The sequence below is a fragment of the Asterias rubens genome, chromosome 2 (assembly GCF_902459465.1).
Source record: "Asterias rubens chromosome 2, eAstRub1.3, whole genome shotgun sequence".
NCBI lineage: Eukaryota > Metazoa > Echinodermata > Asteroidea > Forcipulatida > Asteriidae > Asterias > Asterias rubens.
This window is the reverse complement of record NC_047063.1, coordinates 3,334,541-3,356,874: the sequence shown is the minus strand read 5'-3', so window position 1 is coordinate 3,356,874 and position 22,334 is coordinate 3,334,541. Positions and strand designations below refer to the sequence as shown.

The following is a 22,334-nucleotide window of genomic DNA, read 5'->3' as shown; positions in this document are numbered from 1 at the left end:
GTAGCAATCAATGCGATGCGAGCAGTCCAGTTCCAACACGACAGATAGGTAGGTAATTTCAATGTTTTACCAAATATTTAAACTGTAAAATAATTTTGGAACAAAATGACGATGTTGAAGTGACAGTGATGGTGTTAAACGTGTTTCCAGCAGTACCTTTTGTTGGCCTAGATTACTCCTAAATATGTTGATGTTTACGATGACACTGGATGGACTGAGCTGAGTAAATACTGACAGATGAGCCCCTCGATTTGTCGTCTGTCATTTCTGTGTATGTATGTCGACCGTTTGTTGTCATCATCATTCATATATGTCACGTACTCAAGCCGGGTCTCAAAATCAGTTTAAATACTTTACTGAGGAATTACTTCTTTCTCAAAAACTACATAAGAGGGAGCCATTTCTCACAGTGTTTTATACTATCAACCAACAGCTCACCATTGCTCGTTTTTTTACCATGGCATGGAGGTTTTATAGCTCCATGGTTATTATATCCAAGTTCAACTCCAAGGGTCCAAGTAAAAAGTAAGTTTTTATGCAAACAAATATTTTGAGTAATTACCAAGTGCCTTTTATTTTAACTACATTAATTACAGCTTTCTTTTTCTACAGATTCTAGAATGCTAATTAAGTGCACACTTAATTCTTTGTAATGATGTGAGTTAAATACAACAAGACAGTAACAATGGAGGACAATGTGTCAACAAAAGTCACGCAGTATGAGAAGTTTGTCAATGAAGTCTTAAGAAAAGATCTCCAGTAAGTCCTCAAATTAATTCTCTTGTCTTTTCAGTCTAGGACTGTGCCAAGTAATGAAGTGAAAGAAGGTACAACTTTTTATTTGAAATCATGTGGAGAATATCTGTATTAAACCGGCGAGTCATCAAACTTGCTCTCATTGAATTGAAATGCCAGTTGGTAAACAGGCTTCATTCAACATTGACCTTAATCATGCTGCGTCCATCTTGGTCATGTTCCTTGTATCAATTTGCAGCAATGAATGTTAAAATTTGCTTCTAAGAAAGGAACCAGACTATTTTTTTGTCCATTCTCAGCAGTTGGGTTACATTGGTTTGAATAAGAGAAAAATCAAGACGACCACACCCTGATAAAGGTCCATACTACACCTGATCCCAGTTTCATAGATCTGCTTTAAGCACAAAAAGTACCCAAGTACAAAATAATTATGCTTTCAGAATAAGCTTACCAGCCAAAATATCATGTCTCATTTACAGTTTATGACTGGTGGCCTGCTCCTTTGTACTAAGCAGAAAATTAAAAGGATTTGCCAGTTGGCTAATGTGCTTTCTTGTACCCCCCCCCCCCAACAAAAATAATCTGTACTACAGTGTACTATACATGCTGCTGTTAATCCAACAGCTGCAAAGTTGATTCAGTGTCAGAACTGTGCACAACTTTTAACTTGTTTTGATTTGTTTTACCTCCTTCAGGAAAGTCTTGGAGCGCAGGGACGACATCTACAAGCAGTTAGCGGATTATCTGCAATTGAAAACCACCGTTGAAAAACTTCAGGTAAATCTACACCCAGTCAGGATATTCTAATTTGATTGTGCTTTTACAAATTACATCAAAGTGAACTCAATATTCAAGGTTGTCTTCATAAGGGACTTTGATCAAAATTGTTTTTTTTTATTATTAATAATACAAATTTCTGGTAATTAAACCAAGGATAACATTGGACACTAGTGGTAAATTGTCGAAGACCAGTCTTCTCACTTGGTATGTCTGAACATACGCATAAAATAACATAGTTGTGAAAATTCAAGCTCAATTGGTCGTCGAAGTTGCGAGATAATAATGAAAGAAAGAAAACACCCTTGTCACACAAAGTTGTGTGCTTTCAGATGCTTGATTTCGAGACCCCAAATTCTAAATCTGAGGTCTCGAAATCAAATTCGTGGAAAAATACTGCCTTATCGAAAACTACATCACTTCAGAGGGAGCCGTTTCTCACAATGTTCTTTACTATCAACCTCTCCCCATTACTCATTACCAAGTAAGGTTTTATGCTAATAATTATTTTGAGTAATTACCAATAGTGTCCACTGCCTTTAATCACTGTTGGTCGTAAGCCTGGGGAAACATCTAATAAGAGTACTTGTTATGTACACAAGAAACACCAGGGTAACCCCCTACTCTTCCACGATAAGTGTTCTAGGTTATTTTACGTGCACTACCAACCCTAGTACACTGAACTTGCACTGTACAGGCTAATGTCCCATCTAAAGGATTAAGTATCTTGCTCAAGAACCCTTGAGTGCCATGACAATTGGGCATCTAACCTACACAAATTTGATCAAAAGCACCAGAGCTTGAGTTTGGTGCTTTAAACCACTTGGCCATGAAACACCATTTTTAGATGTATTGACAACAATGTAGCAACAGTTTAGCAAAGCATTGATCATTAGACTAACAATCAACTGTAAACCCTTTTTGTCTATGTCTAGGATGCTGATGTCATTAAGGAAGGACTGAAAACTAAAATTGACCTAGGATGCAACTTCTATGTACAAGCAAATATGTAAGTGACTACAAGGCATGATGGTATGATTTTGAACAATGGAAGTCAAAAATATAAAAAAAATGTTGATCTCATATCGTAGTGGGGCTTTACTCTGTACATGTTTTCTTTACTTACTACTGCTGTGAATAAGAAAACTCACCCCAAGGGCCCACACACTCCTTGTCTAAAATTGCCAAAACCAAACAGCACATAACATAATTTGATGAAGATCTGTGAAATAGATAGGGAAAAAGAAGTGGCATACAATGAGTTCCTGTTTTTGATGAACTCTAGATCCTGACAACGAACAGAGTATACTGTGTGAAACATTGAGTCCATCTGTTTCTTTCAGAACCACAATTTAAACAAAATATACAATATACTTTTCCAGGGGCCATTGCCACATAGTACTGTGGCTGAAATCAGGTTACCCCCTTTACAGTCCATATGTATAGGCCAGGGTATCATCCATCAGAAGCCTGGCTGGCAGAGCAGAAAGCACTACTTCCCCACCTTTACGAAGCAATCATGGTTAAGGGTGTTGCTTTTAAAGGACACAAGTGTTACAACCAGGACTCAAACCCATTACTCTGCTGATCAGAAACACCAGAGCTTGAATTCGGTGCTGATAACTAATCGGTTTCTGCAATTTTCATATGTTACTGTTGTTATCTTCTAGATGTATTTGTGTATGTGTTGTTAGACTTGATGACTGATCTTGATATGTTATTTTGACAGACCTGATGCAAGTAGGATCTATATCCTGGTCGGGTTTGGATTCTTTGTTGAGTTCACACTGCCTGAAGCTCTCAAGTTCATAGACAAGAAAGTGCAACAGTTGACTAGGTAAGAAGGTTTAGAAACCAGCATCAGTGTTGAAACCACGATGGGCGGTGTTGGGCAGGCTTGCCCAGGACTCACAATTTTTGCCTAGCTCTATAATAATAATAATAAGAACAACACTTACAGTGCGCCGGTATCCACCACAAGTGATGTTCATTGCGCAAGGAAGAAACACAAAAAATTAATGAAAAGCAGCTGTGAAAACGTGGGCTTTGAGGGCCTCTTTATGAACAGATGTCATGTTGCGGATATTAAGAGGCAGGTTATTCCAAAGCAGGTGACCAGCATGAGCTTATCTCCCCAATTGTTGTGGGTTTGGGGAACAACCGGTATGAAGAAGTGGATGATCTAAGACGTCTAGACGGATTATAAGGGGGTAATTAATGGACAATTATACTGAGGAGCAGAACAATGTAAAGAATGAAAATCAAGCAGAAGTAATTTTTCTTATGGTTAAGTGATCACCAAGTTGTCTGTTGAATGTAAGAACCTTGATGTTAGTGTTATTTTCCATTTTTTTCAAATATTCAGTCAGAGTGAAAAGCTGTCAAAGGATTCCGCCCAGATCAAAGCTAACATCAAGCTCGTCTATGAGGTAAATACAATAATTTATCATTCCTGGTATCGGCACCTGTCTATTTGAGCGAACCATTATTGATTCTCTGCCCACAGGAGTTAATGGGTATTTCAAGAGTGTGGGAATTTCTGATTGTGATTGATCAATAATATGATACCAAGTTGGAGATGATATTCAGAGATGAGAAATTTTGAACTTAATTCAGACTTTTTTTATGTCAGCTTGTTCACAAAAATAGCTGTTATTGTCTTGAGACAAAACAAAAACTCCTGCTCTAGTGCTGTGGCTACTGCTCCCAGTAGCTCCTTGAAATCTATACCTCTAGGGGTACGTTTGTAATGCCATCATTTCAATGTACCTCGTAGTTTGGATGCCATTTTCAGACCTTTTAGTAAGCAATGACCCTCACCCCTAGGTATCTTTCACATCACATGTTCTGAAGGCTTAAGGAACAGTCCTAATTCAAAAACACATAGACTCGTCACATAATGTTTGTTTAAACCAGCCCTTTTTAAACTGCTACACTGTGATTACTTTCCTGCCCCTTTAATGATTAGTTTCTCATGTAATTCGTAATCAGTTTAAACATACCCATGGTTTGTTGCTTGATTTTCTATGCAGGGTTTGAGAGAGTTACAGAACCTGCAGAAGGACGTAGTTGATGAAAGAGATCGCCCTGTTTGGTAAATGGCTGAAACACTCACTGTAATTTGTACAGTTATAAGAAGGAACTAGTGAGAGAACTGTGAAACTGAGCTCCATAAGCAACTTATGCTATTAGGGGAGAGGGAAGGCTTCGCCCTGTTGGGTAAATGGCTGAAACAATCGCTGTAATTTGTACAGTTATCAGAATATATAGTGAGAAAACTATGAAACTGAGCTCCATAACAAACTTATGCTATTAGGGGAGAGGGAAGGGTTCGCCCTGTTGGATAAATGGCTGAAACAATCGCTATAATTTGTACAGTACATGGTACTCGGTCATCAGAAGAATCGACGAGAGAACTATGAAACTGAGCTCTTTAAGAAACTTGTGAATTCAGGGGTGAGTCTAGTGGAGAAATATCCCACCTGAGAAGAAGGTGCAGCATTTTCAACAACACATCCCGCACTAAGTGCGAGTGTACAGTTGTCAGAAGAGTTAATTAGAGAACTATGAACCTGAGATTCACAAGAAACTTGTGAGTTTCAGGGGAGGAGTGGAGAAGTATCCTCCGATAGGCAGCAGTTTCAATGACAGATCCTGATGCTTGTCTCAAGACGTTTCACTTGAAATGGAATGACAATACAGTAAAGGATAGGATTAGAGAGCATGATAATAAGAGTTAGATCAGATAACTATAAAACTGAGCGTCACAAGAAACTTGTGCATTCAGGGGAGAGTGTAATGATAAAGTATCCTCCGCTAAGCAGAAGGGGCAGCAGTTTCAATTACAGATCCTGATGCTTGTCTCAAGACGTTTCAATTGAAATGGAATGAGTATGACAATACAGTAATAAAGGATAGGAACAGAGAGCATGCCAATAAGAGTTTATAAGAGAACTATCCTCCGAAGGGGCAGCAGTTTCAATTACAGATCCTGATGCTTGTCTCAAGACGTTTCAATTGAAATGGAATGAGTATGACAATACAGTTATAAAGGATAGGAACAGAGAGCATGCAAATAAGAGTTAATAAGAGAACTATGAAACTGAGCTTTCTAAGAAATTGTGAATTCGGGGGAGAGTGTAGTGGAAAAAATATCCTCGGCTGAGCAGACTGTGCAGCAGTTTCAATTACAGATCCTGATACATGTCTCAAGACGTTTCAATTGAAATGGAATAACCAAACAGTAAAGGATAGGAACAGAGAGCATGATAATAAGAGTTTGAGTATATAACTATGAAACTGAGCGTCGCAAGAAACTTGTGAGTTCAGGGGAGAGTCTAGTGGGAAAAATAGCAGTTTCAATGACAGATCCTGATGCTTGTCTCAAGACTTTTAAATGGAGACGGAATGAGTATGACAATACAGTGAATTATAGGATCAGAGAACATATTAATGTGATAAAACATGCCCCTTCCAGGGGGGGGGGGTAATCACTTGTTTCATTCAACTTTCTATTCATTGCTGTTTTGTACTATATTTTCTTTTGATTTGTGGCAGAATAAAACATATTCTTTCTATAATTTGTTGAACGTTGTCTGTTTGTAGTGTTGGATCTTCTATTTTCTTAATAAGACATTGTGACATTTGCTTAAGAAATGGGTGGTTTGTTGATTGTAACTTACACATCCCATTGAATGAACATAATCCGTTCATAATTGACCAAGATGTAACAAGATTTGTTGCAACATAGCGTAAAATTTGCCTTATTAATTATGATATCAAAGTTCTTATTTTAAAGTGGGGTAAGCATGTCCACTAACTTAAGTTAAAGGCAGTGGACACTATTGGTAAATTACTCAAAATAATTATTGGCATAAAACCTTTATTGGTAACGAGTAATGGGGAAAGGTTGATAGTATACAAATATTGAGTGGCTCAGAGTGGAATGGGAGGAATATTATCGCAAGGTAAAATTTGGATTGTTCCACCAATCAAATGACAAAGATCTGTATGTCAGTTATATAATATAAAACATTGTGAGAAACGGCTCCCTCTGAAGTAATGTAGTTTTCAAGGAAGAAATAATTTTCCACGAATTTTATTTCGAGACTTCAGATTTAGAATTTGAGGTCTCGAAATCAACACCTGAAAGTCACACAACTTTGTGGGACAAGGGTGTTTATTCTTATATTATTGTCTCGCAACTTCGACAGCCGATTGAGCTCAATTTTTCACAGGTTTGTTATTTCATGCATGTTGAGAAGACTAGTCTTTGACAATTACCAATAGTGTCCATCTTTAAAAAAGAAATGGTTACAATTGAATCACATCGTGGAATACGTGAATTTGATTTGCGTGGACATATGGCATTTTTGCTCAGAATACAGATATATTAACTTCGCTGCAAATCGTTAATGTTCCCCTCAAAAAATGTGTTTGAAAGAAATAAGAAAGTAGTACGATATTACTCACATGTGAGGCTTGTACTCTCTCAGTTCTGCGATAAACCTCTGTCACAATGACTATTCGTATGTGACTAAAAATAAATTATCGATAGGGTTTCTTTTACCCCTCTCTTCGGAATGTCTGCACTAGTGGCTAGATTGTTCACTACTCCTAGTATTCTGTAGACTTGATTCAAGTCACATTCTTGTATGAGAGGTCCCTAATAAGCATATACCCCCAACTTTCTATAAAACAAAATGTGATCCCGGTTTTGGAACAGTATTTTCCTGGGGATGGCACGGGATTGTGACTTGAGTCAAGTCTAAGTAATCTTTTTCTTTTATTTGGCCTTTTAGCTGTGGTTTCACAGGTCATTAACCCCTCTTTTCTTGTATAATGTGATATGGGGGTACGAGTGGAGTGTGAAAATGTGTGTTTTTGGTACAGTAAGCTTGTGACCGTTGACTGAGACGCCGGCCAGCATTTTGTATTGCTGCGTGTTTTGTGGGTTTGATTTTGCCCAAGTGTTGTGCCGGTTTTGCTTCTGCGATCATCTACGGATGAGAACCGATAAGTTGATTTAATTTCATTGTGTTATTAACATATACATAAAGTTGTGATTTAATAGATATTGCTTGTCTGTAAAACGGAGGGGCAACGCCCGATGTAGACGCAATGGCATTTTGAGTATAATATTTTCTGCATTTATTTCTGAGGAAGAACGAAGTGTGTTTCACAAGAATGTAGTGTTTATAAAGCTATAGGGCTAAGTAACTGGGTGTGGTATATTCTTGTTCTCTTTTCTTAGACGGCTTGTAAGTGGGGGTTGCCAGCGACACTAGGACACCCCGGAGCCACTACCGCCTGTGGGCTCCACCACCCTGTGAACTGTGGCCGTGTGCTGCATGGGAGTGTGTTTTGTGATTTGAGAAACGGAGTCGGCAAGTGCTGGCTGATAACAGACAGCGAACCTCGCAAGTATCTTTTGGATGAAGATGAACTAAATAATACTATTCCTAGAACACTGTGGTGATGGTATTCCATTAATTTATAACATATTATTTTTATGCTTAAATATTTGTTGTGGGACCGATGTTTGGGTTAAGGACACTATTTGATAATTGTCAAAGACTAGTCTTCACAGTTGGTGTATCTCAACATATGCATAAAATAACAAACCTGTGAAAATTTGAGCTCAATCGGTCGTCAAATTTGCGAGATAATAATGACAGAAAAAAAAACACCCTTGTCACAAGAAGTTGTGTGCTTTCTGATGCTTGGTTTCGAGACCTCAAATTCTAAACTTGAGGTCTCGAAATCAAATTCGTGGAAAATTACTTCTTTCTCGAAAACTTTATCACTTCAGAGGGAGCCTTTTGTCACAATGTTATATCCTATCAACCTCTCCCCATTACTCGTCAGCGAAAAAGGTTTTATGCTAATTTTTTATTTTGAGTAATTACCAATAGTGTCCACTGCCTTTAAGTGAGGGTTTGCAATTATCAGCATGGATACAATATCTTATTTTCAGTTGTGGGCATGTCGACTGACTTAATGCATACTGACTAAGTAGAAACCAGATAATTGTATTACTTGTTTTTGTTTGATCAGCCCTGAACCAATCAGTCGAACCTTTACAAATTCAATTTTGGGTACCATGCAGGCATACTTTTGTGTAGGTCAAATTGATCTTGTCCGCACAACCCACTGCTTTTATAGTTTTATTATTGTCAATCACCATGGTAACGATTTAATCCATGTGCGTTAGATCTGAAGTGAGCAAGTCATGACGGAGTAACTAGTTACCCGACTGACCGTTGCAGCAGAAAGACGCAGAAGCACCCGCTGCACGGATGTGTATAATACAGTCTTGATTGGTCTTTTTCCCCTAAGCCTGTTCGTTATGCATTTATAATGTGATTATGATCAACTCTACATTGATTCGGTTAACGATGTGCTAAAGGGTGCATCTTTCCGGTGGTTCAAATTGAAACGCTATACCGCGGACGACACAGAACATCAAGAATCGAAAAGTCAGGTAGGTTTTTACCTAACATTTCATGATTATTAAAGGCACTGTATACACGTTTGGTAATTGTCAAAGACCAGTGTTCCCACTTGGTGTATCCCATCATAAGCATAAAATAACAAGCGTGTGAACATTAATGGGCTCAATTGGTCATCGAAGTTGCGAGAAAATGATGAAAGAAAAAACACCCTTCGTTGGACAAATTTGTGTGCTTTCAGATAGGAATAAAAGATTTCTAGCTAAAATTTCTTTTATTATTTGAGTGAGAAATTACCTCTTTCTTAAAAACTACGTTACTTCAGAGGGAGTCGTTTCCCATATTGTTTTATATTACCAACAGCTCTCCAATGCTCGTTACCAAGTCAGTTTTTAAGTTAATATTTGTTTTGAGTAATAAATTACCAAACGTGTACCTTCCCTTTAAAGAGTGACTGCATTTTCTGTAGCATTCTGGGTATGTATGTTTGTTGTGGTAATAGTTATACAGTTGGGTTTTGTTTGTGGTGGTTGGGGAGTGGGTTAATGTTTGTTGGTGGTGTTGGGGTGTTATGTAGTTTTTTGTATTCAATCAATCAATCAATCAATCAGAGGGAATTTATATAGCGCCAAAATCAACCAAAGTTGTTCAAAGGCGCTCAAGACAGTTGGATGAAATTAATTTGGATACACTTGTTGGGATATATAACATTTTGAGGAGTTTCTTGAAAATTAGCATCCTTGATGTGGTTAGGGAGAGTGTTCCATACTTTTGGTCCAAAACAGGAGAGTGAGCGATCTGCAACTGACAGAGCATGGGGTTCTGGGCACGATAGGCTGATGGGAAGGTGTGGATGATCTAAGCTGTTTGCATTGTGGTTGCAGCTGTAGTATTCGTGTTATGGGGGTTCTGTACAAAGATTTCTTAACAAAATGTGATGTACAAAGTAAAATTACATCGTAACACTTTATCAGTCATTTTGGGATTTTTGTAAACGCTATTAGGCAGCTTTTCATACGTCATTTCTTTGTTATCTCCTCCATTGTAATCATACCTATGGGGGCTTACATACAACCCTATGAAACTGCGCTCTTAAATAATGGTTACATGATAAAACAAAATACGAGCGTGAGATAAGTACAACAAAAGTATGTTTATACTAAAAGTAGTTATCAGCCAAAACACCATTTCTCATCATGTATCATCTGTGACTGGTAACCCGCTCATATTCGCTAAGCAGACATTTGTAAACACTATTTTCTGCTTAAAGCAGATCTGTGAATATGTGCCATGATGAGAAATAAAAAAAATTCCATTTACATAGGGCTTGAGTTTTCACTTGTCTACAGGCCCGGGGCAAGTAGTTGGCTACATGCCCGGGGCAAGTAGTTGGCTACATGCCCGGGGCAAGTAGTTGGTGTTGATCCACTAAAATGTTGATCAGGCTTGTGCTTCCGTTTATTTCTCCACCCCACCCCCGGATTGCTTCTTCAATCACTAAATATATCCTGTCTAAATACAAAAGTACTCTCTAAATGCAAAAGAGTGCAAAGGCACTCTTTGAAGAGCCATATGAGGGACAACTCTTTTTCGAGTGGTCTTCCACTCTTTTAGATTGAAGCTTGCATCTTTTGGAGTGATTTTTCACTCTGTCCTGAAGTGAAACCCTTCTAGAAGAGTAAATTAATAACGACCACTCGTTTTAAAGAGCCATTTAAGGGACAACTCGAAATGTAAAGAGTGGTGTTTTTCACTCGTTTACATTTAGAGAGTATAGGCATACAGGTTTGGTTATTTTTGTAAAAATAACTGTTGGGAAAAAGCTTTCGAAAATCTCCCAAATCTCTGTTCTTTCTTCTCTTTGTCTAGGGAATAGTGTATACAAAGTTCCACATGCAAAACCAAGACGTAATTGCACGCAAACAATTTAAGTTCCCGACACGACGTCACATAATTTTTGTCTTGATTCTTTGTTGTTCTTTTAAATCAAACGGTCATCATTTAATTTGATGAACATTACTCATGCAGGGCCATGCAGGGTGGTTGTTCATCTGTGTTTTTTAATTGAAAACAAAAATGTTTATGAATATTCTCTTCCCGAAAAACGAATCATACAATCCATGCCTTAAAGGCAGTGGACACTATTGGTAATTGTCAAAGACTAGACTTCACAGTTGGTGTATCACAACATATGCATAAGATAACTAACCCGTGAAAATTTGAGCTCAATCGGTCATCAAAGTTGCGAGATAATAATAAAAGAAGAAAACACCCTTGTCACACGAAGTTTTGTGCGTTTAGATGGTTGATTTCGAGACCTCAAGTTCTAAACTTGAGGTCTCGAAATCAAATTCGTGGAAAATTACTTCTTTCTCGAAAACTATGGCACTTCAGAGGGAGCCGTTTCTCACAATGTTTTATACCATCAACCTATCCCCATTACTCGTCACCAAGAAAGGTTTTATGCTAATAATTATTTTGAGTAATTACAAATAGTGTCCACTGCCTTTCAAAACTTTCAAAATAACAGTAGGCTAATTCGAATCTCACATCAAAGCGAATGATTAAAAAGCTGTCGCCTGTGTGCCTCAAAACAACAATTAAGTAAAATGTTTGTTTTAGCACGTACTTCATCAGTTAAACACCTCCACGTATATCTGACCGCCTGCTGCATTTGCTGACGTCGATTCACAAATCAACAAATCAACTCTTGATATTATTTAACTACTGCCAGAAATTTCGAAACGAGGGATTAATAATTAAATCATTCAGAGAAATCCAACGGCCTAGAATTCTCCACATGTTTTTTTTCCAGAGTGAAAGAAAAATACAATCATTAAAGAGCGCGAAGAGGTAAACACATTATCTACGTACAGCGTAATCAGTGTGGTTATTATCATAGCCGTGATTTGATTGGGCGAAACGTAACGGCAAATAAAAAGAAATTTCCACTATATAAGTTGACCCTGCCATCATCATCACGGTGAACAAAAAAGGACAATCCTTTAATTAGTGAATTCGAAAGGCAGCGAATACAAATAGGCGCATTATGGATTTTTACCAAAATAGATTATTATGTATAGATACAATGTGGAGTGTTTGAAATTTGGAAAAAAATCAAGTATACTTACATTCTTAACAAATAGAAACGTCTGCTTATTATAAGGTCCCTAATGGCAATTTCATATAAGAAATGAAGAAAAGAAAAATGCGTATAAACTTGAAACAATCAACCCAAACAAAAATTATATATTGATCCAGAAAACGAATGTTTCTTTTTCAGATTAATTTTTTTTTATGACCACACTCTCGATAATCAAAAAACCCCATTTACCAGGAGCTCAAAGTATGCAAAGACAGTTTAACGAAATCCGTACAAATTGAACTCAATTACCTTACAGTGCTGAGCAGACAACAAGAATGTTTTTTTCTTTTTTTTTGGGGGGGGGGGGGGCAGCTGAAAGGGGGTGCAGATATTCTTTGCGTTGGTTATTTGAAAAGATGCTGGAAAACGCTGTTATGGATTGCTTGAGCCAAGAATAACTATCTCACGGGGTAAACTACTCACACGAGAGAAACAGAATATCCTGTTTCATAAAAACCTGATGCGAATGTCCTTCTTAAGCGTTATAGAAATTGAAGATTAGGCAATCATGATTAATTTGTGCGAGTGGAATCGTGTGAAAGATTAGTCCATACTCACAGGACACAACGCGCACACACAGAGTGCCTTCGGATCGGGCGGACAAACCATGACAAACCATAATTAGAAGCTCCGGCTTATCAGGAGATGAACTGTGTGGAAACTTTAAGTCAAGCCCAGAAGCGTTTTCAAATTTGACGGGGGAAAAACAAGTCCAGCTTAAAGACGCTAGACACATTAATTGGTAAAATTGTCAGTAACCACACTTCTCACTTTGTATCTCAACATTTATGCATAAAATAACAAACCTGTGAACATTTGAGCTCAATTGGCCGTCGAAGTTGCGAGATAATAATGAAAGAAGAAAAAAAACCTTGTCACACGAAGTTGTGTGCTTTCAGATGCTTGATTTCGGGACCTCAAAATCTAATTCTGAGGTCTCGAAATCAAATTCAAATATTTTAGTGGAAAGTTACTTCTTTCTCGAAAACTGTGTTACTTCAGATGGAGCCGTTTCTTACAATGTTTTATACTATCAAAAGCTCTCCATTGCCTGTTAACAAGTAAGTTCTTTGCTAACATTCATTTAGAGTATATTACATAGTGTCCAGTGCCTTTAACCACTGATTTTATACGCAATATTCCCATTTGGGCAAGTTTGACATTTAGATACGGGTTGATCATTATATCCTGACATATGTCCGGCTTTTAGTTGGTCGTCGAATTTGCAAGAAAATAATGAAAGGAAAAAAACACCCTTGTCGCACAAGTTCGTGTGCTTTTAGGTGCCTAATGAAAGCCTTTTCATTATATTGAGTGAGAAATTACCTCTTTCTCAAAAACTATGTTACTGCAGTTTCTCACAACGTTTTATGTTATCAAAAGTCTGATGCTTGGTTACCAAGTAAGGTTTTGTGCTAACAATTATTTTAAGTTTTTTTTGTCCAATAGTGTCCAGTGCCTTTTACTAATTACTTGACAGGTGATCTTTGCTAAAATTATTGTTTAAAACATGCAATTAACGAGTAAATTGAGTTTACATGAGATATATAACAAATTTACCCCTCCCTTTTAAGAACGATTGGCGGAAAGCCCCGATACTACATCACATGTTAATGTCAAAGTGAGAGCTCAGTTTTGTATAGCCGCTCTGTTGCAGCATTGAGGTATAATCCCAGCAAAATCCCACACATGACGTCAACGTAATGGCATTTTGACGCACACCGTCAACGGCATAAGTGGTTCTAGTTCTCGCGAGACCTTGAGGTTTCGACTTCATTTTTGATAGATAATTACGAAGATTTCAGATGAGTGTCCATTAATATCAAAACTACATTCTATTGATTTAAAAAAACACATAATACGTTTAAGTTTATAACAGGACCGAGTCTTCTACTGTAGATGAATAGAAAAGGTATCAGCACATTTTCAATACGATGGCGTAACACATACTCGCATATACTGTACATGTATAGTAGGCCTATGTAAACATTATACAAATGTATTATTAGAACGAAATCTGTCTCAGAACAATTTGGTCAGAAAAACAGTTACACTTTCGCTACAATGCTGCCTTTATATCAACCTATTAGCACGACCGACGTATAGCAACGAGCATTGGAACGGCAAGCTCTATTTGCGGCTCTATCTTTTAATGTAGAGTAAAACATTCGCTCTCCCCTCCGAGTGGTGTCAGTTTCGCCCTTTTGAGATTGAAAGTCAATCGGCGTCACTCTTTCTGAGTGAAATCGGAACAAAATTCACTCTAAATCGAGTTGAAAGTACCCGGTTTTCACTCGAAAAAGAGTTGTCCACCAGTTGGCTTTTTTTTTAAGAGGCATGGCGGAATGGTTTTTCACTCTTTAACAGAGTAGTCTGGTCGCACCTTGAACAAAACTGTGTTCATCTCTCCAGGCCTGATACCCCAAGAGGCAGCGAAAGCGATTGCCTCCCATCCCCTTGGTAAGTACCATCGGTTCCCCTGAAAGTCTCAACTTCCTAACTAAGAGTGCATTTGGTGCTCTTGCTCTTTCGAAAACGACGCATACAGGCCTAACCCTTTAACTTTTTTTTTTCAATGCAAAGTATTTGATTTACTTTCAGATGATGGACAACTCAACAGAAGCCCCGGGTGGAACCCCAATGCAACACCGCTGGCTCCTTCCAACATACCTCGTGGTTGGCATCGCTGGACTATTAGGCAACAGTCTTGTCATCATCATCATCTCATCGGTCAGGAAGATGCAGACGGTCACAAACTACTTCATCCTCCACCAATCCGCAATAGACCTGACCAGTGCGGTCTTCGTACTGACCATCCTCCTATCGGAGACGGCTCTACCCGGGGATTACATCATGCCCTCGGCTGCTTGCAAGTTGTGGTTCAACAAGTACCCGGTGTGGGCGTGCTATATGGCATCGACTATCAACCTAGTTGGGTTGACATTGGAACGGTACCACGCCATACTGCGCCCCCTTCACCATGGGACAGTCTTCTGTCAGAGTCGGGTACTAAGATTCTTTCCTCTATGCTGGCTGTGCGGGTTTTTCCTGATCAGCTATCTGATATTCATTTATGACGTGACAGAGGGTAGCATCTGCCAGATCAGCCGAATCGCCATTGGGTTACAGGCGTCCCTAGGCATCAGTACGGTGATTTTCTACTACTTTGTCCCTCTGTGTGTGATGATCTTTGCCTACTGCAGTATGCTCTGGGAGGTGAGGCGACAGTGGAAGACCACGACGGGAGAGCACAACCACGCCGACGTCGCAAGCAGGGATCAAAGGATGCGCCTCCGCGTGGAGAAGAACGTCCTCAAGGTATTGGCGTTGGTCGTGGCCGTCTACGCTGTGTGCTGGAGCCCAAATCAGCTCGCTTACCTGAACTACAACTTCGGGGGCTCACTGGACTTCAACGGTTGGTTCTACCACCTTTCCGTTGTGTTGATTACGTGCAACATGTGCATTAACCCGTTCGTGTACGCCCTGAAGTACCAACAGTTTCGTGAGGGGATGATGCTTGTGTTTTGCCGGCGCCGCAATGCCATGGTACACATCCGAGACGATAGCGCCAGAGAGTCCGGTGTGCACAATGCAAGCGGCACAATGGCAGTTCAAATGGAAAATGGATTCAGTAGCTAGCTGTTAGGAAACTAATGATCTCATTCACTTATTGTATGCAAATTTGTCTACATGTATATCTTGTATCTTTATTTTAGTCTGAAGATGTGTAAAAAAAAAATGCAAATGCACATAAATTACTGGAATTAAACAAAATTACGAAGATGTTGGCGGTATTTATTATGCTGATTCATTCACAATGTGCATACACTTCACAAGGCGCAAGACTGGCATGGATCTATATAGTTTGTATTTGGAAGCGTTATATGGCTTTTCTTACATCTTTTTGTGGTCGGCGAAATAAAACACTGTCATAAAACAGCATGAAAATTCACAGTATTTAAATTATAAACCTATTAGTGGTCTTTTTTCATTTCTTGAAAATGTCTTTGCCATGAATATTTCATCAACTGGTCAGTACGTTTCGTCGGTGCACTAGTTGAACCATGGTTGAACCATGCCGTTTAACCCCACACGTTGTATGTCCGTTTTCAAAACCACGGCTTTCGGCTTCAGGCTCCATTCTCCCACCTGAAGCCCAGAGCACATACGCAAAGCACGCGCAATTTTTGCCATGATAACAACCGCGGGCCAAGCTAGCCTGAGCCGAATCTGGAGTCGACGCCGTGGTTTCGATAATAGATAATACTCATAAATATACTCATAAAAAGACAATTGTCTTTCTGAGACAGCAGATGACTGATAAAGCTACGTAAGCTGTAGGCCTATCACACAACACAAAATACCGGCGTTTGACAATAATTACCAAAGGTACTTTTAATGCGGGGTGCACCCTTGAACTTGGATTACTTCAGAGAAACCCTTGCGTGCCGATATGGGATGTGGAACATGCATTATATATGGGTTAGATTGGAGGATTGCTGTATAAGATTATCGGTAGGCCTACATGTCACTTCACACAAACAACGTCTTGATGCGTGATTAGACTCAGCATAGGGCAAGTCCTTGCCTTATAGCGGAGATCAGCTCTTATCGATCGAGTGTGTATTTCTTTCAAAACCTTGATCTTTGTTTCCTTTCCAATTCAAATGTAAATTTGGTATGATCACGGGTGTGATCACGGCCGTTAATGGTTTGTATGGCTTCTGACTGGCACCCCGAACAAAGATATTGACACCATTGGGAGACCGCCAACATAGGGCTAGAAAGCTCGGTTCGTAGAGCGCCGGCACGTTTCCGGAGGTCGTTGGTTCATCCCACTCTAGTAAATTTTAAGTTAGTCAATCCTAAAATCATTGAAAATTTACCCAGACAGTTTTCCCTGTGGTTTATATCAATTTAAAGTAAAAGTCAAACCGGTATGAAAGGCAAGTTACATCTTGTAGATCCCACTCTGGTAAATTGTTCTTTTGTTAAACCTAAAACCAATCAAATTGTACACAGTCAGTTTCGCATTGTGGTTAACAACAATGATATCTTTATACTATCCGTGTGTACCTTTTTCTTTCTCATTCCTTTATAGCAGACAACAAAAACACAGTGAGTTATGCAACCTTTGGAGTTTTGAACCATTAGGGTGATTGCTTTTATCTATAGGCCTAATACAATAAAACTAAACTGTGGATATTTAATTGCCGAAAAGAATCCGGAGCGGTTTTAGGTCCACGCATGCAGGCAGAATATTCCGTGGTTGGAACTTACACAATCTAAGAAACGTCTCTGACAATAATGTTTCTCAGATTCAAACTTAGGGGATAAAAACTGATATACATGTAGATCCTATTTATCCATATAACAACATTACTTTGAAGTGAAATATTTAAAAATACTTATAGTATCGAAAACCGTTGTAGTCCACAAAGTAAGCTTTTATAATTTTAAAAAGGTATACGTTTTGTTATTGTCAAAGACCAGTCCTCTCACTTGGTGTATCCCAACATAAGCATACACTAACAAAAATTTGAGCTAAGTCATCGAAGTTGCAAGAAAATGATGAGAGGAAAAAACACCCTTTTTTGGACGAATGTGTGTGCTCTCACAACGGATTAAAAGACTTCTGGCTAGAAGTCTTTAATTATTTTAGTGAGTGTCACAAAATTTCGGACTTTTTCTTGTATATTTTCCTGTGCAGTAATGTGCCTTTAAGTTTCAGGTTATTGTTAAAAGTTCCTGTGAGGTTGACATTGATTAGGTTCACCGGAGTGTAGAGGTTTTAGACATTCCCTTGTTCTTTTAGCATGGGGTTTCAGGTATAGAGGTTTCAGGTTATGTAACTCTGGGTCGGTGAAGTATAAAATTTATTCAAGGTGATTAGGCAAAGTAGTTAGCCGGGGGAACATTCCAAGTTTAGGGTGTTGGCCAGATAGATCCAGCAAGAGCTAACAGCAAGAAGGTCATACTGCCCAGCCACTCTGCTCTTCCACCTGATATTTGTGATGTGCCAGCAACACCGAAAATAGAGTTTCGTCGGCACTCTATATGCTCAGCTCAAATCATGGGCTTCAAAAATAAAGCATAGAAGGGTTCATTTGTCACCATAATATAACACTGAAACCAGATTATACTCGGCAGGCAGAAACACACAGGATTTACTGTAGGTTTAACAATTTATTTATTGTTTATAACTGCTATATTTTCAGTGCATTTTGTGCGAAGAAACAAAAATGTGTTGATAAATCAATATTAATTTAGAAATGAGTAACCTTGCTTTAGTTACAAGAAATACTATTTTATTTGCTTGAGACATTTGAGAAAGTTGTGGCAGAAAAGCGCTGTAATCCAAAATGTTTTTTTTTAGTTCAAAGTTTGTTCAGAAGGGCCATAGTCAATCATACTATTATGTGTTATTTATTATTACAAACTCTATTGTTTAGATGGCACAGAGTATGCGGGTAGGTCACAGAGTATCCAATATATGGTGGCCAGGGAATGGGCGAGGTTGCCCCAGTTGAAGTGCCTCCATCAGTAGATGAAACGTCGGGCCGGACAGGGAAGTCGCGGCAGGGCTGGACTGATGTATACATGGAGGTTGCATCGAGGAGGTATTTTTTGGAGCAAGAATGTTTGGAGGGCCTCAAAGTTGGCCAAGAGAATTAGCGAACGTGGAGACTGAATTTGGAGTTGCATATTATTGCTAAGTAGAAGTTGGTATTGCATATTGATGCTAAGCAAGTTTTAGTAGGTTTTAGAGTTGCATATTATTGCTAGTAGAAGTTGGAATTGCATATTGATGCTAAGCGAATTTGATTAGGAGTTGGAGTTGCATATTATTGCTAAGTAGAAGTTGGTATTGCATATTGATGCTAAGCAAATTTTAGTAGGATTTAGAGTTGCATACTATTGCTAAGTAGAAGTTGGTATTGCATATTGATGCTAAGCAAATTTTAGTAGGATTTAGAGTTGCATACTATTGCTAAGTAGAAGTTGGAATTGCATATTGATGCTAAGCGAATTTGAGTAGAATTTGGAATTGCATATTATATCTAGTAGAAGTTGGAATTGCATATTGATGCTAAGTGAATTTGAGCAGGATTTGGAGTTGCATATTAAATTGCTAAGTAGAAGTTGGAATTGCATTTAGATGCTAAGCGAGTTCGAGTAGGATTTGGAGTTGCATATTATTGCTAAGTAGAAGTTGGAGTTGCATTTTTATGCTATAGAATTTGGATTTGCATATTATTCCTATGAGCAGTTGATGATTGATTGTAAACTTAATGTAAACATTAATAACTAAAGAAGGATTCGAAAGCGTTTGGTTTTGGTGTTGTGATTTTGGGGTTCCTTGGGCAATTCAGCGGGGGTGCTGACAGTTAGAAGTTACCTCTTTCTCAAAAAAACTACGTTACTTCAGAGGGAGTCGTTTCCCAAAATGTGTTATACTTTTAACAGCTCTCCAATGCTCGTTACCAAGTCAGTTTTAAAGTTAATATTTGTTTTGAGTATAATTACCAAACGTGTACCACCCCTTTAAAGCCATTATACACGTTCGAAACAGAAAACAAAAAAGTTCACAGATTTACAAATAACTTACAGGGTTTACAGAAGGTAATGGTGAAAGACTTCTCTTGAAACATTATTCCATGAAATGCTTTACTTTTTGAGAAATCATTAAAACAATTTTAAATTATCGATCGAGAATAACGGATTTATTTGAAACACATGTCATGACACGGCGAAACGTGCGGAAACAAGGGTGGGTTTCCCGTTATTTTCTCCCGACTCCGATGACCGATTGAGCCTAAATTTTCACAGGTTTGTTATTTTATATATAAGTTGTGATACACGAAGTGTGGGCCTTTGGACAATATTGTTTACCGAAAGTGTCCAACTGCTTTAAGAGTGATTATGCAAACATTAATTGATTTTACTCAATAGGCTACTTTTAAAATCGTCAGGCTTTTCTTCAGAAGACGAGCTGAGTGTACTGTTCAAATGAAACTTCGAGACCAAACACTCTTTTCAGAGCCAACACTCACTCAAAAGATAACCATTACATGGTTAATGGAACAAGTATACCAGCAAGTTAACTATTATTTATAGTTAACTGTTTATTCTTGTTTAAAATCATGCACGTCAGAATTCACCTTAGATCCTCCAACCCATAAACATTGAGCAACCTTGAGACGGGGGTATATTTAATTGCAAAAACACGAAACAGAAAATGATACCGAGTTATATTACCAGACATGGAATCAAAGGGGATAAATAGATATATGTTCGACTTACGGACATTGCATGATGTAACCTTGAAGTAACGTAGTTTTCGAGAAAGAAGTGATTTTCAAAGAATTTGATTTCGAGACGTCAGATTTAGATTTTGAGGTCTCGAAATCAAGCATCTGAAAGCACACAACTTCGTGTGTCGAGGGTGTTTTTTCTTTCATTATTATCTCGCAACTTCGATGACCGATTGAGCTCAAATATTCACAGGTTTGTTATTTTATGCATATGTTGAGACACACCATGCATCATCAGAAGACTGGTCTTTGACAATTACCAATAGTTTCCAGTGTCTTTAACCAAATCTTCTTTTTGGGGAAGAGTCTTGTTTTGGGAAAACAAGAGTCGCAAAATGTGTACTTCCAAAAACAAGACTCGCAAAATATATACCTGCAAAATAACAATTTATAATTGCAATGTCACTTATGGGCTTTCGTAAAAGGACAATGGGTGAACAAGATAAGCTACTTATTCGCTTGCAAACGTTACATTATTGTGATTGCATGTTATCGAATAATACTTCAGCCCACACAGATGGCACGAACCGAGCTTGTCGATAACATCCAAATGATGATTTTCTGAACTTCAATCTTAAGCCCTGAGGTCAAAAAGTATTGAAGATTCGAAATCATTGAAATCAAGTACCGGGTAAGAAACAAAGGCACGTTTGAGAGAGGATTTGTGGCATTGCATGGTGAGGTATCAATATGTATTTGGTTTGCGGTAACCCCAACTGTAATTGCATTTATTTGTATCTTGTGTGTTTGTTTTATATGTATTTAAGAAAATAGAATTAGCTTTTGCAGGCTGTTTACTTACCACCCCCAAAAACATGTTACTGTATAAATGCAAAAACATAGTTTAGCCTGACGTTTATTTGTTTGTTTTGAATTAGTTTAAAGTTTGTTTATTATTTTGTTCATTTATTTCGTTTTAGCTATTGATTCCACTCCCTAACCGATAGTAAAATAATATAAAAAGATTGATGGCTTGTGGGACACCTGAACACATCTTTAGTATTTTTTAATGAAATCTAACAGCTCTCTTGAAAATGAAGAGTAGAAGTTCAAAGAACAAGGGAACATCTAGTATTTGCTGTTTGAAGTCGGATATATTGGGGGCAATGTCATAGGGCCGCTATAAGCACAAAACGTAACTTTAAGGCAGTGGACACTATTGTCAAAGACTATAGCCCCCACAGTTGGTGTATCTCAACATATGCATTAAATAGCAAACCTGTGAACATTTGAGCTCAATCGGTCATCGAAGTTGCGAGATAATAAAGAAAGAAAAACACCCTTGTCACACGAAGTTGTCTTTGAGCACATCAACATAATTTACCAGGATAAGGTACCCAGCCAAATTACCATGTCACATGCAGTTTGATTGGTAATCCTGCCTATCTTTGGTGTACACATAACTATATAGCGAAATGTGACGTAAGCGTTAATAATTATTATATGTGCTGCGAGCGAGTTTGCCCATCATATCCGACAACATTCTAGAAAGTCAGTTTGTTTTGCCCCGAGTGCCCTATGTACCCTTAATTTTAAAGGTAGTGGACATTTGTAATAAGTAATGGGGAGAGAGGTTATAGTAAAAACAAGTGTGAGAAACGGCTTCCGCTGATTAAGTGGAGAAGTCATTTTCAACGAATTTGATTTCGAGACCTCAGATTTAGAATTTGAGGTCTCGAAATCAAGCATCTGAAAGCACACAACTTCGTATGGCAAGGGTGTTTTTTTTTCATCTCGCAACTTCGACGACCAATTTGAGCTCAAATTTTCACGTTTTTGTTATCAGTATGTATTAGTTGAGATACACCGAGTGAAAATACTGGTCTTTGACAATTACCAATAGTGTTCAGTGTGTTTACGGACCTTTGAGAACAAAGTTTACCAGAAGTG

General features: G+C 38.3%; 2 protein-coding genes across 4 annotated transcripts; both read left to right on the top strand.

The window, feature by feature from the left end:
• The first annotated feature begins 8 nt into the window (after window positions 1-8).
• Window positions 9-6,107, top strand: LOC117304738 (protein UXT-like). Of its 3 annotated transcripts, none has more exons than XM_033789343.1 (7): window positions 9-48; window positions 613-759; window positions 1,452-1,533; window positions 2,469-2,542; window positions 3,263-3,370; window positions 3,899-3,962; window positions 4,566-6,107. In XM_033789343.1, exons 2-7 carry the CDS (start codon window positions 686-688, stop codon window positions 4,629-4,631), a joined length of 468 nt encoding a protein of 155 aa, XP_033645234.1. In that variant the 5' UTR covers window positions 9-48; window positions 613-685; the 3' UTR covers window positions 4,632-6,107. The 3 variants fall into 3 exon arrangements, with proteins under 3 accessions (XP_033645234.1, XP_033645250.1, XP_033645242.1); XM_033789359.1 differs by lacking the exon at window positions 9-48 and adding an exon at window positions 251-271; XM_033789351.1 differs by lacking the exon at window positions 9-48 and adding an exon at window positions 255-275.
• An 8,626-nt stretch (window positions 6,108-14,733) lies between these two features.
• LOC117307391 (octopamine receptor-like) lies at window positions 14,734-15,768 on the top strand. The gene has a single exon (XM_033792132.1). The coding sequence runs from the start codon at window positions 14,734-14,736 to the stop codon at window positions 15,766-15,768; it is 1,035 nt and encodes a 344-aa protein (XP_033648023.1).
• Window positions 15,769-22,334: the final 6,566 nt, after the last annotated feature.

Bases quoted from the DNA above. Each gene is read 5' to 3' on its own strand.
- LOC117304738 (XM_033789343.1), top strand. From the start codon at position 686: ATGGAGGACAATGTGTCAACAAAAGTCACGCAGTATGAGAAGTTTGTC. The intron at 760-1,451 runs GTAAGTCCTCAA...TACCTCCTTCAG, and splicing joins GTCTTAAGAAAAGATCTCCA to GAAAGTCTTGGAGCGCAGGG. The intron at 3,963-4,565 runs GTAAATACAATA...TTTTCTATGCAG, and splicing joins ACATCAAGCTCGTCTATGAG to GGTTTGAGAGAGTTACAGAA.
- LOC117307391 (XM_033792132.1), top strand. From the start codon at position 14,734: ATGGACAACTCAACAGAAGCCCCGGGTGGAACCCCAATGCAACACCGC.